The sequence below is a fragment of the Trachemys scripta genome, chromosome 3 (genome assembly GCF_013100865.1).
Source record: "Trachemys scripta elegans isolate TJP31775 chromosome 3, CAS_Tse_1.0, whole genome shotgun sequence".
Classification (NCBI taxonomy): domain Eukaryota; kingdom Metazoa; phylum Chordata; order Testudines; family Emydidae; genus Trachemys; species Trachemys scripta.
Window position 1 is genome coordinate 16,782,863 of NC_048300.1, and position 14,586 is coordinate 16,797,448.

At 47.7% G+C, this 14,586-nt stretch overlaps 1 protein-coding gene across 1 annotated transcript; it reads left to right on the forward strand.

The window, feature by feature from the left end:
- The first annotated feature begins 7,458 nt into the window (after window positions 1-7,458).
- On the forward strand, window positions 7,459-14,132 carry LGALSL (galectin like). Its single transcript, XM_034764206.1, has 5 exons — window positions 7,459-8,045; window positions 8,715-8,786; window positions 8,908-8,996; window positions 9,423-9,600; window positions 12,382-14,132. Exons 1-5 carry the CDS (start codon window positions 7,734-7,736, stop codon window positions 12,523-12,525), a joined length of 795 nt encoding a protein of 264 aa, XP_034620097.1. The 5' UTR covers window positions 7,459-7,733; the 3' UTR covers window positions 12,526-14,132.
- Window positions 14,133-14,586: the final 454 nt, after the last annotated feature.

A 14,586-nucleotide genomic window follows, 5' to 3' on the forward strand; every position in this document is an offset into this window, starting at 1 on the left:
ATATCAGAAGCAGGAAGCCTGCTAAACAACCAGTAGGGCCACTGGATGATCGAGATGCTAAAGGAGCTCTCAAGGACGATAAGGCCACTGCGGAGAAACAAAATGAATTCTTTGCATTCATCTTCACAGCTGAGGATGTGAGGGAGATTCCCAGACCTGAGCCATTCCTTTTAGGTGACAAATCTGAGGAACTGTCCCAGACTGAGGTGTCATTAGACGAGGTTTTGGAACAAATTGATAAACTAAACAGTAATAAGTCACCAGGACCAGATGGTATTCACCCAAGAGTTCTGAAGGAACTCAAATGTGAAATTGCAGAACTACTACTATAATTTAAATCAGCTTCTGTACCAAATGACTGGAGGATAGCTACTGTGACACCATTTTTTAAAAAGGGCTCCAGAGAAATTACAGGCCAGTGAGCCTGACTTCAGTAACGGGCAAATTGGTTGAAACTATAGTAAAAAACAAAATTGTCAGAGACATAGATGAACATAATTTGTTGGGGAAGAGTCAACATGGTTTTTGTAAAGGGAAATTGTGCCTCACCAATCTACTAGAATTCTTTGAGGGGGTCAAGAAGCATGTGGACAAGCGGGATCCAGCGAATATATTGTACTTAGATTTTTAGAAAGCCTTCGACAAGGTCCCTCACCAAAGGCTCTTAAGAAAAGTAAGCTGTCATGGGATAAGAGGCCTCTCATGGATCGGTAACTGGTTAAAAGATAGGAAACAAAGAGTAGGAATAAATGGTCAGTTTTGTACTGGGACCAGTCCTATTCAACATACTCATAAATGATCTGGAAAAAGGGGTAAACAGTGAGGTGGCAAAATTTGCAGATGATATAAAACTACTCAAGATAGTTAAGTCCCAGGCAGACTGTGAGGAGCTACAGAAGGATCTCACAGAACTGGGTGACTGGGCAACAAAATGGCAAATGAAATTCAATGTTGATAAATGCAAAGTGATGCACATTGGAAAACGTAATCCCAACTATACATATAAAATGATGGGGTCTAAATTAGCTGTTACCACTCAAGAAAGAGATCTTGGAATCATTGTGGATAGTTCTCTGAAAACATCCACTCAATGTGCAGAGGCAGTCAAAAATGTGAACAGAATGTTGGGAATCATTAAGAAAGGGATAGATAATAAGACAGAAAATATCTATATAAATCCATGGTACACCCACATCTTGAATACTGCATGCAGATGTGGTCACCCCATCTCAAAAAAGATATATTGGAATTGGAAAAGGTTCAGAAAAGGGCAACAAAAATGATTAGGGATATGGAACGGCTGCCATATGAGGAGAGAGTAATAAAACTGGGACTTTTCATCTTGGAAAAGAGACGACTAAGGGGGGATATGACTGAGGTCTATAAAATCATGACTGGTGTGGAGAAAGTAAATAAGGAAGTGTTATTTACTCTCTCATAACACAAGAACTAGGGGTCATCAAATGAAATTAATAGGCAGCAGGTTTAAAACAAACAAAAGGAAGTATTTTTTCATATAATGCACAGTTGGTTTGTGGAACTCTTTGCCAGAAGGTATTGTGAAGGCCAAGACTATAACAGGGTTCAAAAAGGAACTAGATAAATTCATGGAGGATAGGTCTATCAATGGCTATTAGCCAGGATGAGCAGGGATGGTTTCCCTAGCCTCTGTTTGCCAGAAGCTGGGAATGGGCAACAGGGGATGGATTACTTGATTACCTGTTCTGTTCATTTCCTATGGGATACCTGGCATTGGCCACTGTCGGAAGACAGGATACTGGGCTAAATGGACCATTGGTCTGACCCAGTATGGCCATTCTTATGGTGCAGCCAGGATTATTATTTTCCCCAGCAATGGCCACCACATAGATGGAAAAGTTGGGACCCATATCCTCTAGGAAAAGCCAGTCTTGGCATGACATCCTGCATTATTGGAAGGCAAGACCAAAGACTCACCCCCACCAAACCCCTCTCACTTTTGGAAGTCTAGCACTGTTGCAATGCTAGAGCTATGGACTCCTTGCACATCCTGCGCACAAGAGCTGGGACTCTTCCCAATCTTGCACAAAGAGAAAGGAAAGTACCTTTTACCCTTCCCCCAATTGGCACACCAGCACAGACAACCTATATTTACACAGAATTATAGACGGTCTGGCAAACCTCCATCAGGTAGCAGGTTCCAGCCCCCTATGATTTACAATGGCTGAGTTACAAAGCTGGGGATGAAAAGCCAGGGACCCTGACAGATGTATAATGATACCGTGAGAGCCAAACTGTCATTCTTCTGAACTCGTTCACATGCGAAACAGTATAAAAAGGTTTGGCTCCAGCCACAGTTTGCTTATACTTTCTCCTGTATCTGCTTACTCATTGCTCAGGCGTTCCAGGTTGTTACTAAATATGGACCCTAGTTCCTTTCCACCCTGAAACCAGGCGAAGCTTCCATGAAACCGACAAACACCTCACATCTTGACAGCAATTTCATAAAACCACGGTGGCAAGACCAGTCAGTCTATAAACCTGTAAATGAACACAGCCATGTCAGATGTAATGAGGTGAGAAACGCAGGGTAATTATGCCACACCAAAATTGTAATCATGCTGCATTCCTTTTCAGTGAAGGACAACTAAAAATGAAATACACCTGTTGAAATCCCCAAGGGGAGTAGCACTTGAGATGTGCCGGGTTTACAGGCCCCCGGCAATGGCCTTGTTGCCTGGGTGAAGGGATGCTAAATGTTCCTGAGTTTTGTTCCCACTTCCTGCCTGGCTTTCATGCCTACTGGTGAAGGAGGATTCAATACTCACTTCTCCGTGCAGTAGCTAGTTTGGGGCCACATACCGCTCACCTAGCCCCCGGTGTTGCAATCAGGTCTGCAAGGTCAGATCCTTGTGTCTGCGCAGAGCTTCACTGACTCTAGTGGGGCTGCACATAGGCACAAGGGTCTGTCCACACATATCTGCCAGGGTCCTTTTCCATAGAGGAGTTAATGGAACTGCTCATGTAAGGGGAGCAGCCTTGGCTCAGAGTTCTCTTTACTGAAGAACATCGGGAGCTCGATTGCAACGTCTACACCACAGCCCTGTGTAGAGGGGGAGCTACATGATTCCAGAATGAGCGGCAGGGAGGTTATTTCTCAAGCAACCACGTCGACTGTAGGACTTCTTTGCGTGCAAAAGAGATCACAAGCCTGGAGCATATAGCTCCTCTGCTGTGCCAGCTACAAGGACTGGTGTAGAGGGTAAGGCTAAGCCAGAATCCTGCCTCCTCCCTGCTCCCTCTGGTGTCTTGCTCCCCAGAGGGAGGAACAGGGGTGAACCTTCCCCCAGCAGCGGAAGGGGGTGAGGTTTTTGTGTGGCTCCCTCATCTGGCACAGTCCCACGCTGGCCCTGTTGTAGCATGAAGCATGCCTTTCAAAGTTCGCATGGGCCACTGTGTAGGGGAGGAGAACAGAAAGCAAAAGGCACAGACTGTCGTGTCCTTTCCTTCCACCTAAAAACGTAAGGAATTTGCTCCTTCATTACCACCTCACAGTGCACGTTGTTTAAACCAAATCCTTCCAGGCCCGAGAGAACAAATGCGACATTTATACTAGCTTCTGTAAACAAGCCAAAACAAATGTAGCGCAAAGAAGCTAGAAGGGCCATGTTTTTATTATTTAATTATACCGCAATGAAAGATTTAGTTAATTTTTTTTTTAAAGTTGTAATAATGACCACGCTTCCTGCTAGAGCTGACCCCTTTCAACATTTGGCCTGAAGGATTTGCCTATATGATTTTAAGTCAGCTACTTCAAATCTTTTAATAAAGGGTCTCCCTCTACGGGGGGGCTTCCTCTACACCGGGAGCAAGATGGAAGGGGGTGAAATATTTCACAGAAGAGCTTCTCATGCACAGTGTATTGCTGAATACGAGTCCCTGCTCCATTAAACAAAATTAAAACCCTCAGAGCAAATTCTGCTCTTAGTTAGACTGGTACAAACCCTAATGGAGTCAGTGTGGCTGCATCAGCATAACTGAGAGCACAGACTGGCGTCATAGATGGACTGACAAAACCATAAAACTACCTCCCACTTAGAAAATCCTCTTTGTGATTATCTTGTGATTATTCAAATGCACTAAACTTACCACAAAGCCAATAATTTTTAATATATGATGGCACCATGTTACTGAACTGTTTACGAGTTCAATTTCCTAACATGATTTGGGGAAAGTGTTTTTCCAAGCGGTGAATGCCCATAGCTGAACAAACCGGCCCAGATTTGCTCCCGCACTGAGATTTGGCCCATTATGACTTCCTGATTCTTTACCCCAATTTGTGCCCACTCGGGAAACCGTGAGTATGAAGTTCAGCAGTGCTGAGTGCCTGCTGTTGACTGCAGGCGCTAAGGATGTCTGAAAATCAAGCCCAAGATGCCTGAAACTGGGCATTCAGAAAGGAAAGCACCCCCAAATCATCAGCCATGATTGAAAATTTTGGTCCAATAATTTAATATTTTCACAACATTCGCTTGTTCCCAATAGACTCTTGATATCCTGATGTGAATGAAGATTTAGACAGAGTGAATATTATTATCCAGTCACTTTATTTCCTAGGTGCCTATCATTATGGTATCTAAAACCCAGATAATAGTACAACTACGCGCTCACTCAGCACTTCGCAAACTGCAACTAATTAATTTTAATAACACCTTTGTGAGGAGAGGGAGGTAAGTGCTATCAACCCAGTTTTACAGATTGGAAAGCTGAGGCATAGAGAAGTGAAGTGATTTGCCCAAGGCCACACAGCACAGCTAGAATCAGAAGTCAGGTCTCCTGACCCCAAGTCAGGCACTCTGAGACCATAATAATGGGAGTGGCATAAGAACCTGAATAGAACAGGAAAAAGTCCCATGCTCAGTCCGCTATACCACGCTGCTCATTATGGTCCCTGCAGAAATCACATTCATCTGTCCACATTCATGTCACCAAATCCTAGCAGCGGGGGCGGGGGGCTCTTTAAATCCCAGTAGAACACTGAGCTCATGAATAATTCAGTTACCACATTGTCACAAATAGAAAATCAATCATTCTATGATAAATATAGTGAATTGTAATAGTCAGAAGGCACTAAGAGCTGTGATTTCCTTAGTCAGAGGTGGCTTTGTAATTCTCTCATTCACACGGGTGCAGCATCATTAAGGTCTCCTTGACTTCAGCAGATTTGTACTAGTGTAACTGAGAGCAGAATGGGTTCAAGAGATTTTATTTTGTGGAGCTAGAATTCCCTATTGCACCACCTTCTGTAAGCAAGAACTCTCCATGTGAGTAGGTGTTAGCCAGGTTTTGAGCCTCTGTAATGAGCAATAAACACCCTATTGATTCACTCACTTAGCTATGTCATTAGAATGTTTGTAGGGAAGAATTCAAAACACTTGATATATGACATGGGCAAGAGCCTAGTATATTACCTAATACCTTGTAGCATCAAATACATACTGAGAGCCTGATGCTGCAGATCTCATTACCATTCAATAAGAGTTTTGCCTCAGTAAGATCTGAAAAATCAGGCCCTTAATATATGAAATTACTTAAAGCCATGGACTGTAAAATGTAAATAAATGTAGCAATAGACATTTGTTTTTCAGGGATGCACATTTACATAGGCACAGTGGATCTCAGAATAATTCTGAATCAAGTAGAAAAATACCACTCACAAAAAATCAGTATAAAAGAAAATAAAAGTAAACAAAATAAACATAAATCTGTATCAGAAAAAGGCCTAATGTACTTACCTGTAGCAGTGTCAAAACCAGTTCCTGCTCCCACTAAAGTCAATGGCTTAAACTCTGACTTCCATGGAAGCAAGATTGGTGCCAAAAATGTGGGACAGTAAAAAAGGCAGGGAGGTGTCTGTCACCTCCATTACAATATCCCTCTCTGCAGAAACAGATATCTAGAGGTCCAGGGTTCTGCCCCTGGACAGGGAGTGGGACCATTAGCAGTGTCTGATGACTCCATGACCTCTTTTCTTTCCCCTCCCCAAGCACTCAATTGTGAAGGCAACAATTTAAAAATAAAATGAATCAAACTGTTCAAACAAAATGAACAGCTCAACTGCTCCTGATTTTCAGAAACCTCATCTTCAAATCCCCCTGCCCTGACACCTTGGGAGCTGATTCAGGGCCCAGCTCTAAGTACAAGCACTTGGGGTCTTGCTGTCTTCAGAGCTCTACAACCAGGCACAGAGCAGCATGAGCAGACAGAGACGGAACAGCTGGTCACTCACCAGAACCTCTTCTGCTAGGCCAGGGGTGGGCAAACTACCCATTTTAGTTTTAATCCAGCCCTCAAGCTCCCACTGGGGAGCAGGGTCTGGGGTTTGCCCCGCTCCAGCGTTCAAGCCGGGCAGCAGGGTTGTGGGCCGCTCCGCGTGGCTCCCAGAAGCAACGGCATGTCCCCCTTCTGTCTCCTACATGTAGGGTGGCAGCCAGGAGGCGCTGCTCCACACACTGCCCCTGCAGCTCCCGTTGGCCGGGAACCGCAGCCAATGGGAGCTGCAGGGGCAGCGCCTGCAGACAGGCAGCGTGCAGCAGAGCCACCTAGTTGCGCCTCTGCATAGGAGATGCCGCTGCTTCCGGGAGCCGCTTGAGGTAAGCGCCGCCTGGAGTCTGCACCCCTGAGCTTCTCCCCGCAGCCCAATCCCTTACCCCAGCCCTAATCCCCCTCCCAGCCTCCAAACCCCTTGATCCCAGCCCGGAGCACCCTCCTGAACCCCAAACCCCTCATCCCCAGCCCCACCCCAGAGCCTGCACCCCCAGCCAGAGCCCTCACCCCCTCCTGCATTCCAACCCCCTCCCCCAGCCCTGAGCCCCCTCCTGCCCTCCAAACCCCTCAGTCTCGGCCTGGAGCACCCTCCTACACCCCAAACCCCTCATCCCCACCCCAGAGTCTACACTCCCGCACCCCAATATCATGAGCATTCATGGCCCGCCATACAATTTCTATATCCAGATGTGGCCCTTGGGCCAAAAAGTTTGCCCGCCCCTGTGCTAGGGGAACCAGAAAGGGGCCAACTCATGACTCGGTTCACCCTTCTCTGCAAGCTTGGGGTCTAGCAAATGTAAAGCCGGCTCTTGGAGTCCCTCTGGAGCAGAGAACTCTTGGCAGCGGGGAATATGATGGAAGCAGAGCTGTGTCTCCAGCAGGAAGGAGCAGAGATCTTAGGGGCGAGGACAGAAGCCACAACATCTGAATCCCAGCTGCCAAGATCCCAAAGCTTGAGGGGCATTTGGGTCTGGGCTTTTGATTTGGCCCATTATAAACACAGGGGCTATTTGCAAACGTCTGGTCCAACCCCAGGCTGAGAGGTGGAGGGGGTTTAGATTCGGGGTTTTGGTTTGGGAGAAGCTCAGGGGACAAAGGAGGTGTTTGGGGGCGGGGCCCAACATAATACCCCCATTCCTGACCGCTGGAGCGTGTGAAATCCAGGCCCCTCTCTTCCCAAGGCGCTGAACCAAGCGCCCCTTCTCCATGGGACCCTCCTTCTAGGCAGGAGGCCTGTGAATCGCCGACCCCCGGAGCCTGGCGCTGGCTCTCAGCTGCTCGCCTCCCCTTCCCAGCTAGCGGCGCTGCCGCCCGGCCCCCTCCTCGCCGCGTCCAAAGAGCTGCAAGTGGAACACGCTGCAACAACCTCGCCGAGTCCCCACCCGGCCCCTGCCCCGGGCTGCCCCACGGCCGGGGCAGGGCTTTATATGCCGCCTGCCTGGCGAGGCGGCGCAGCCTTCGCTGCTGCCACCTCCCCTGCTGCTGCCACCGCGGCGGCACCAGCCTGTCTGGGTGCACGCGAGCCGGCGGCCTTTGCAGGAGCGCCTGGCTCCGGGTCCAGCGCCGAGCCCCCGCCCCCTCGCCCGGCCGGGTCAGCTCCGGCTGCGCCCAGCCCAGCGCGTCCCGCTCCCTCCCCCCTTCCCGCTCCAGCTGATCCAGCCCCGCACCGGCCGCCTGCGCCTTCACAACTGCACCGATTCAACAAGATGGCGGGATCCGTGGCGAAGAGGGACGCGCTGGTAAGTGGCCCGTTTCCTGCCTGTTGCCGGGGGGGCACGGCCCTGCTCCTGGGGCCATGCAGCGCGCCCACCCCTGGGACTGAGCCGCTGGGCGTCTAGCGCCGCTCCGGGCACCGGCCGCCGCGTCTCCAGCATACCTGTTAGCGGCACCAGAGCCAGGGCTGGTGCCGCAACCCCCCCTCCCGTGAATCGGCCCGGCTGTCTGCGGCTTATGGGGGGGCTATGGTCAGGAAGGATGCGGTGGCTGGGCTGGAGTGCTGAATGGGGGGAGGCAACCCATCCCCTGCTGTGGCTCTCCCCCTCCCCGCGCCAGGTGGAAGAGATTGGTGTGTCTGTGCAGCTGGACGTTGGTGGGGTCGGGGGACAGACTATGTGCATAGCTAAATATTGCCTGGGCTCGACATCTGGCTTTTGAATTGGAGCCCGAGCGCTTCCTGGGAAGTTAAGAGAAGCCCCCTCGGAGAGCAGGAAACACCCTTTGTTTTGCAAAGGAGTTCGGAATATGGACCATCTCTAGGAGGTGACTTGAAATTAAATTGGCAAGCTGCAGAGAGACGTCCCCAAGCTGTTATTTGCTGCAGACCGTCCTTATCACAGGCAGGCTCGGTAATAAATGCACAGAAGGAGCGGTGGTTTCTCTGTCTCAGTGTGTGTTCGTTTTGTCTTTAGAAAATAGAGGATGGGCATTTAAACAACTCCTTGGGATCCCCAGTGCAAGCAGATGTGTATTTTCCACAGCTGGTAAATGATTTTTGACTTGCTACCCCTCCCTTTCCTATAATTGTGCTTGTGGTCTGGATTTGGCCCAGTCTGGTTCCAGCTTGAGGGTTCCTCCCTCTGATTCCCTGCTGTTCTTTTACAGATTGTCCCATTTTGTGGACACATCAAAGGAGGAATGAGGCCAGGAAAGAAGATCTTAGTTATGGGCATGGTGGATCTCAATCCCGAGAGGTAATAACACAGAGGCAGAGCTTGCTTCTGGTTGGCAGGGCTGCTCCAGTCCTGTCTGCATTTTCCCAACGAAGCGCTCCAAGAAAGTACTACGTTCCCATGACAAGAATTTGCCCGAAAACATGCATCATTTCTGAAGACAGCTATTTTTATCAGAGATTATAGAGTGCTGATTTCTCCTTTGACCCATAGAGGGGGCATTTCTTAAAAGGATCGTTGTTTCCCAACATTTTAAAGGAGGACACAATTTAATATAAGAGCAGAGTGTATATTGTGTCTTGGTCCCTTTCTCAACTTTGGGGACTAGCAGTTTCCCATTACCAGTTCAGATTTGCTTGTTGAATAAGCTTAGAAATCAGGCGTGCTGCATTTTGGATTTGTTTGCTTCTTTCTTGCCAAGTGAGAGCAGTTTTATTCCTATTTCAGCTTTGACATCAGTCTGACATGTGGGGAATCAGAAGATCCTCCTGCGGATGTAGCCATTGAACTGAAAGCTGTATTTACAGACAAACAGTTCCTCAGAAACGCTTGTGTATCTGGCGAATGGGGCGAAGAACAATCATCAATTCCTTACTTTCCATTTATTCCAGACCAGCCATTTAGGGTGAGTACCACCAGCAGAAGAATATACATCATATTTGACAAGGTGTTACTTGATGTGATAGTGCAGCACATTTTTGTGTGCATGTTCAGAAATCACATGAAGGTACAAGAATTTCTTCTGTTGCGGTAACAACTAAGAGACCTAAAGGCGTTAAAGTATTGATCAGCAGTTGTGTGTATTCATGCATATGCTCATATTTGCAGCTCTAGAATATTTTCCCATATAGGCTATAAAATCATAGTGGACATAGTGTTTGTAATTTTTATAGTTAAAGAGGGCTTTATTCAGCCTTGGTGTAACTGTTTGTTTGTTCCCAGTGGAGTTACTCCAGGGTTGATTTTTGGCCCATTGTGTTAATAGATTTAAAAATATATATATATATCTCATTAGTAATTCTGTACCCTGGAGTTAAACAAATCTTATACAATGTAAAGATGTAGCAGTTTGAAACTGATATCTAAGGATCAATCTTGCACTGGCAGGGAGATGGACTGGATTGACCTAATATACTTTCCCATCTCTAATTTTTATGATTATATGAAGACATCTTCGCTAATCATAGCCAACAAAGGGTGCCTCTGCACAGGGCCTTGCTCTCAGCAACCTCAAAGTGCACGGAGGAGAAAGGCAGGCAGGCAGGCTGCTTTCTCCATGCAGCTAACCCAGAAAAAGCCTCCCTCTACCTAGTAATAAAACCTATCTGACCCCCATAACAAATCCTCCTAAACCATCCTGACCCAAGATAATCCTCCTCCAATCCCAAAAGCTAACAGTCTTCCACACAGGGTAGGCTGTGGAAGCATGCTTCAGGCACTGCCTGTCTGATTTTGCACAAGGCCCCAGAAAGCCTGAGGGTGTGTTGTTTGCTCCTATTAACCTTTAAAAATCATGATTAGACCATATCTCAAGGATCTCCAGGGATCTGTGATGGCCAGGATCACATGGACCCACTCTGTGCCCCCAGCAACCTCACATCCCTGCTTCCTGGCAATACGGCTCTGATGGAGCTTCGTTACCAGTGACTCCCTCTGACTGCAGCTAGATTAGGGATTCCCTTAAATGTGAGTAGTCATCATGGACAATGCTGTGCAGAACAGATGATACAGCACCAGGCTACATCACTTTTTCAAGGTGTCTCCATAGGGCAGTAGGGGGAGATGATGTGCATCCTTCCCTGACCCCAGGCACACCCAGTGTGGTACCATCCTAGGGTGACCAGACGTCCCAATTTTATCGGGACGGTCCCGATATTTGCTTCTTTGTCCCGCGTCCCGACCAATGTTTGGTCGGGACACTGGACAAAAAAGAAATTTTGCCCTCCGCTCTGGCACTCGCGCCCCCCTCCCCAGCTCTTCCCTCTCCTTCCTCCATTGGCTCCCTCCCCAAATCCCCGCCCTGGCCCCGCCTCTTCCCCAACCACGCAGCATTCCTCCTCCCTCCCAGGCTTGCAGCATGGCTGCGCAAGCCTGGAGGGAGGGGGTGGCAGCGGTGCCTGGATCCTGGAGCTGGTGAGTCAGCTCCAGCACCCGGGCACCGGGCGGGCAAAGGGGGGCTGACAAGGGAGGGAGACGGGGGGCTCAGTTGTGAGCCCCCCCCCGCCACGCCAGAGGGCTTCTGCCCGGGCTGCTGCACCCGGTGCCGGGAGTGCAGCCTGGAGGCTGCTCCAGCCCTGCAGCCCGCAGGGCAGCGCGGTGGGTCCGGTCGGGGGCAGCGCGGAGCAGGCAGGGGCTGGGTGGGCGGCGCGGGGGCGTGGGCGGAATCCCCGCTGCTGCTGGGGAGTCCCGCGCCTCTCCCTCCCGCTCGAGGCTGCGGCTCCTTCCCGGTGGGACGCGCCTCCCCGGCCTGCCCCGCGCACATGCAGCGCGCGTCCAGCTGCTCCTTCCCGGCGGGAGGGAGACTAGGCGCGGGGGACACGCGCCGCATGTGCCCGGGGCAGCGGGGGGCGCGTCCCGCTGGGAAGAAGCCACAGCCGCGAGCGGGAGGGAGAGGCGCGGAGCTCCCTGGCAGCAGTGGGGATTCGGCCCCTGCCGCCCACCCGGCCCCTGCCCGCTCCGCGCTGCCCCCGCCCGGACCCACCGCGCCCCGCATATGCCCGTGGCGGGCCAGGGGGCGGGAGGCTCCGCGGGGAGGGCAGCGCATGGGGCCTGCTAATGCCCCAGGCCCCTTTAAAACTTTTTTTTGCTCCGCCCCCCTTTTTTGCTCCGCCCCCATCCCGATATTTTATACTACTAATCTGGTCACCCTATACCATCCTCTACCTGCTCCAGCTTAACCAGCCCCTAATTTCTTCCCCTGTCATGAATTTCAACACCCAGAGAGTCCTTTGAAGGGAGGGGCAGTGCTGTGGAAGCAACTACCCTTCTTATTCTGGACAGGACGGAGTAGAAATCCACATGTGACCTTGGAGGCATGATCTATCCCTCTGTAATTACATGTTACTTAGCATATGGGCCTGTTTTTGCCATTATTCCAAACTGGGAACTCCCATTGACCTCAGTGGAACTTTATCGTTCTGCACACAAGGACTGGGATCCAATATGCTTCTGACTCTACTAGTGTACATCTAGAGTAACCTCAAGGATCTCTGTGAAGTAACTCCAGATCTATGAGAGTAATGGAAGGCAGAATTTGGCCACGATGCCCTCACTGGTCCATGGTACTTCAATAATAAAATGGCCAACAGTTATCGTGTAAAGAATAATTGAGTGACATTTGTGCCCTGGGAAATGAAGCACTCCAGTTACACTGTGAACCCGGTTCATCATTTTTTCTTTTTTACAGGTTGAAATACTTTGTGAGCACCCACGTTTTAGAGTATTTGTGGATGGACATCAGCTTTTTGATTTTTACCATCGTATTGAAACACTGTCAGCAATTGATACAATAAAGATAAATGGAGATCTTCGTCTTACTAAACTCGGCTGACCTAGTGAAAACTGTAGATTCCAAACTGGCTCAGGTGCCATCTTCTATCTGGAAGATCAGTGACAGCTGCGTTTGGACACAACTATCATAGGCAAGCTTCACTGTTTCTTTCCTGTGTGCAGTAAAGAATATGTTGATAAATTGAACTGATATTTATCCTACTGAAGAAAGCTGTTGATTTATAGACACTGAGCCATTTTTCTTCAAACGGACTAGCCCCTCCATGCAGGATAATCAAATTAGAATGGATTCAGAAAGATTTACAGTCTTGTCATAAGTTGCAGCAGCTATTAACCTTCTCAGAGAAAGGCAATTTCTGAAACAAGTGCTAAAGCCAGCTATTGATCAGCGATTAAACAAAAACATTTATTTGCCAATAGTTTCTGCACTGAAGTGGATTAGTGTAGCACAGCACAGGGCCAAATGCTGACATCCTTATCCAGGGCCTGATCCTGTCTCCATTTTAATCAATGGCAAAACTCCCATTGACTTCAGTGGGTCATGACTCATGATCAAAAACTTTCAGTCCTTCAGTTGAGCACAATTCTCATTGATTTCTATGAGTTTTGCTGAAGAAAGGGGAGAGCCTCAGCTGATGTTAATCAGCATAGTTCCATTAACTTCAGTGGAATTAGGCTGATTTATGCCAGCAGAAGAGTTGGCCCACGAACTGTGCAAAAACTGAGTAAGGGCTTCAGGATTTGGCTTGTATATTTTAGTCAGGGTATTTGTCTAGAATGTAGATTGTTACAAGTTTTTGCACAATGGAACATTAATACAGTTTTTGACGCTTACCTGTAGTTTATTTATTTATACTCATCTCTGTATGTATTCTTAGTAAAACTGAACGATTTTACTGACAATTAAGACCAACAAAGTATAAGTATTTTGAATGTACAAATGTCTTAGATTCTTTGGGTAAACTTGACATATCATTATTGAAGCACTACAGGTGTCTTGCTGAACGATCGGTTACGTTCTAGACCCAGAAAGGTAGGGGGTCTGCTCGTGTATTCACTATAGACTGTTTTTCAGGACTTTATAACTTTGCTGTAAATGTTAAGTCTGAACTAAAGCAATTTAAAAAAAAATCTTATAGAGAAGGTTTGTAGGTTTAGTTGTGCTTTTTGAAACTTAGCCTGCAGAATTTAATTCTGTTCTCATCAGTTCATTATGGGCACTAGCCTTTTGGGGGTAAGTGGGAAATTCTCTGCTCGCATAGAAGGGCAGAATTTGGTCTTTGGTATTAAAATTTAAAATAGTGTGTGGACAGCCAAGTTATTAGCACTTGAAAATCAGCCACTGCACATGAATAACTTTTCCAAAGCTTTTTAAATAATAGGTATAGCTCTCTAAACACTGTAACTGCTCTACACTATGAATGAACACAGTAACTTTTCATAGTTTCTTTAGGACTTCATACACTCTTCCTTGGATGTACACAATGGACTACAACAAGTCTTTTTGAGATTTTCTAGTCCGTGAAATAAACATTTATTTAGACAATTTATAAAAATGTATTATAGGGACTTTTTAAGACATGTATTTTGAAGCCTTTTTTTTTGTAGCACAACATAAAAAAAAAAAAAAAAGGAAGAACAATCTCTGAACTATGTTAAATGTATGAAAAAGATCTGGTTTAAGCCAACCAAAACTGAAACATCCAGAGTTAAGGATAGAACACCAATTGTCAGTCAGTTCATTTTGCCCTCACTTTGAGCTAATCTGGCCCTGAATCAGGAAGCCTTAGACAGTGAGCTAAAATTCCAACTATGGCCCTGATCCAAAGCTTATTAAAATCAGTGGGAGTCCTTCTGTTGACTTCAGTGGCCTTTGGATGAGGCTCCAGATGAGCTAGAAACATAGAGGCCTGATTCATATCTCACTTACACTAATATAAATGAAAAGTAACTCAATTAAAGTCTGTGGAGTTTTGCTGATGCAAGTGAGATCAGGATTGGGCCCCTAGCCATACAGTGCAAATTAAAGATGAAGTTTTAGCCTTATCTTTGAATTTCTGTGATTTCTCTCCTCCCCTTCCCCCCCATTTAAACCAGAGCC

Coding starts and splice junctions, on each gene's coding strand:
- LGALSL (XM_034764206.1), top strand. CDS start 7,734: ATGCCGCCTGCCTGGCGAGGCGGCGCAGCCTTCGCTGCTGCCACCTCC. Junction 8,787..8,907: donor ATGTGTATTTTCCACAGCTG/GTAAATGATTTT, acceptor GTTCTTTTACAG/ATTGTCCCATTTTGTGGACA. Junction 9,601..12,381: donor TTCCAGACCAGCCATTTAGG/GTGAGTACCACC, acceptor TCTTTTTTACAG/GTTGAAATACTTTGTGAGCA.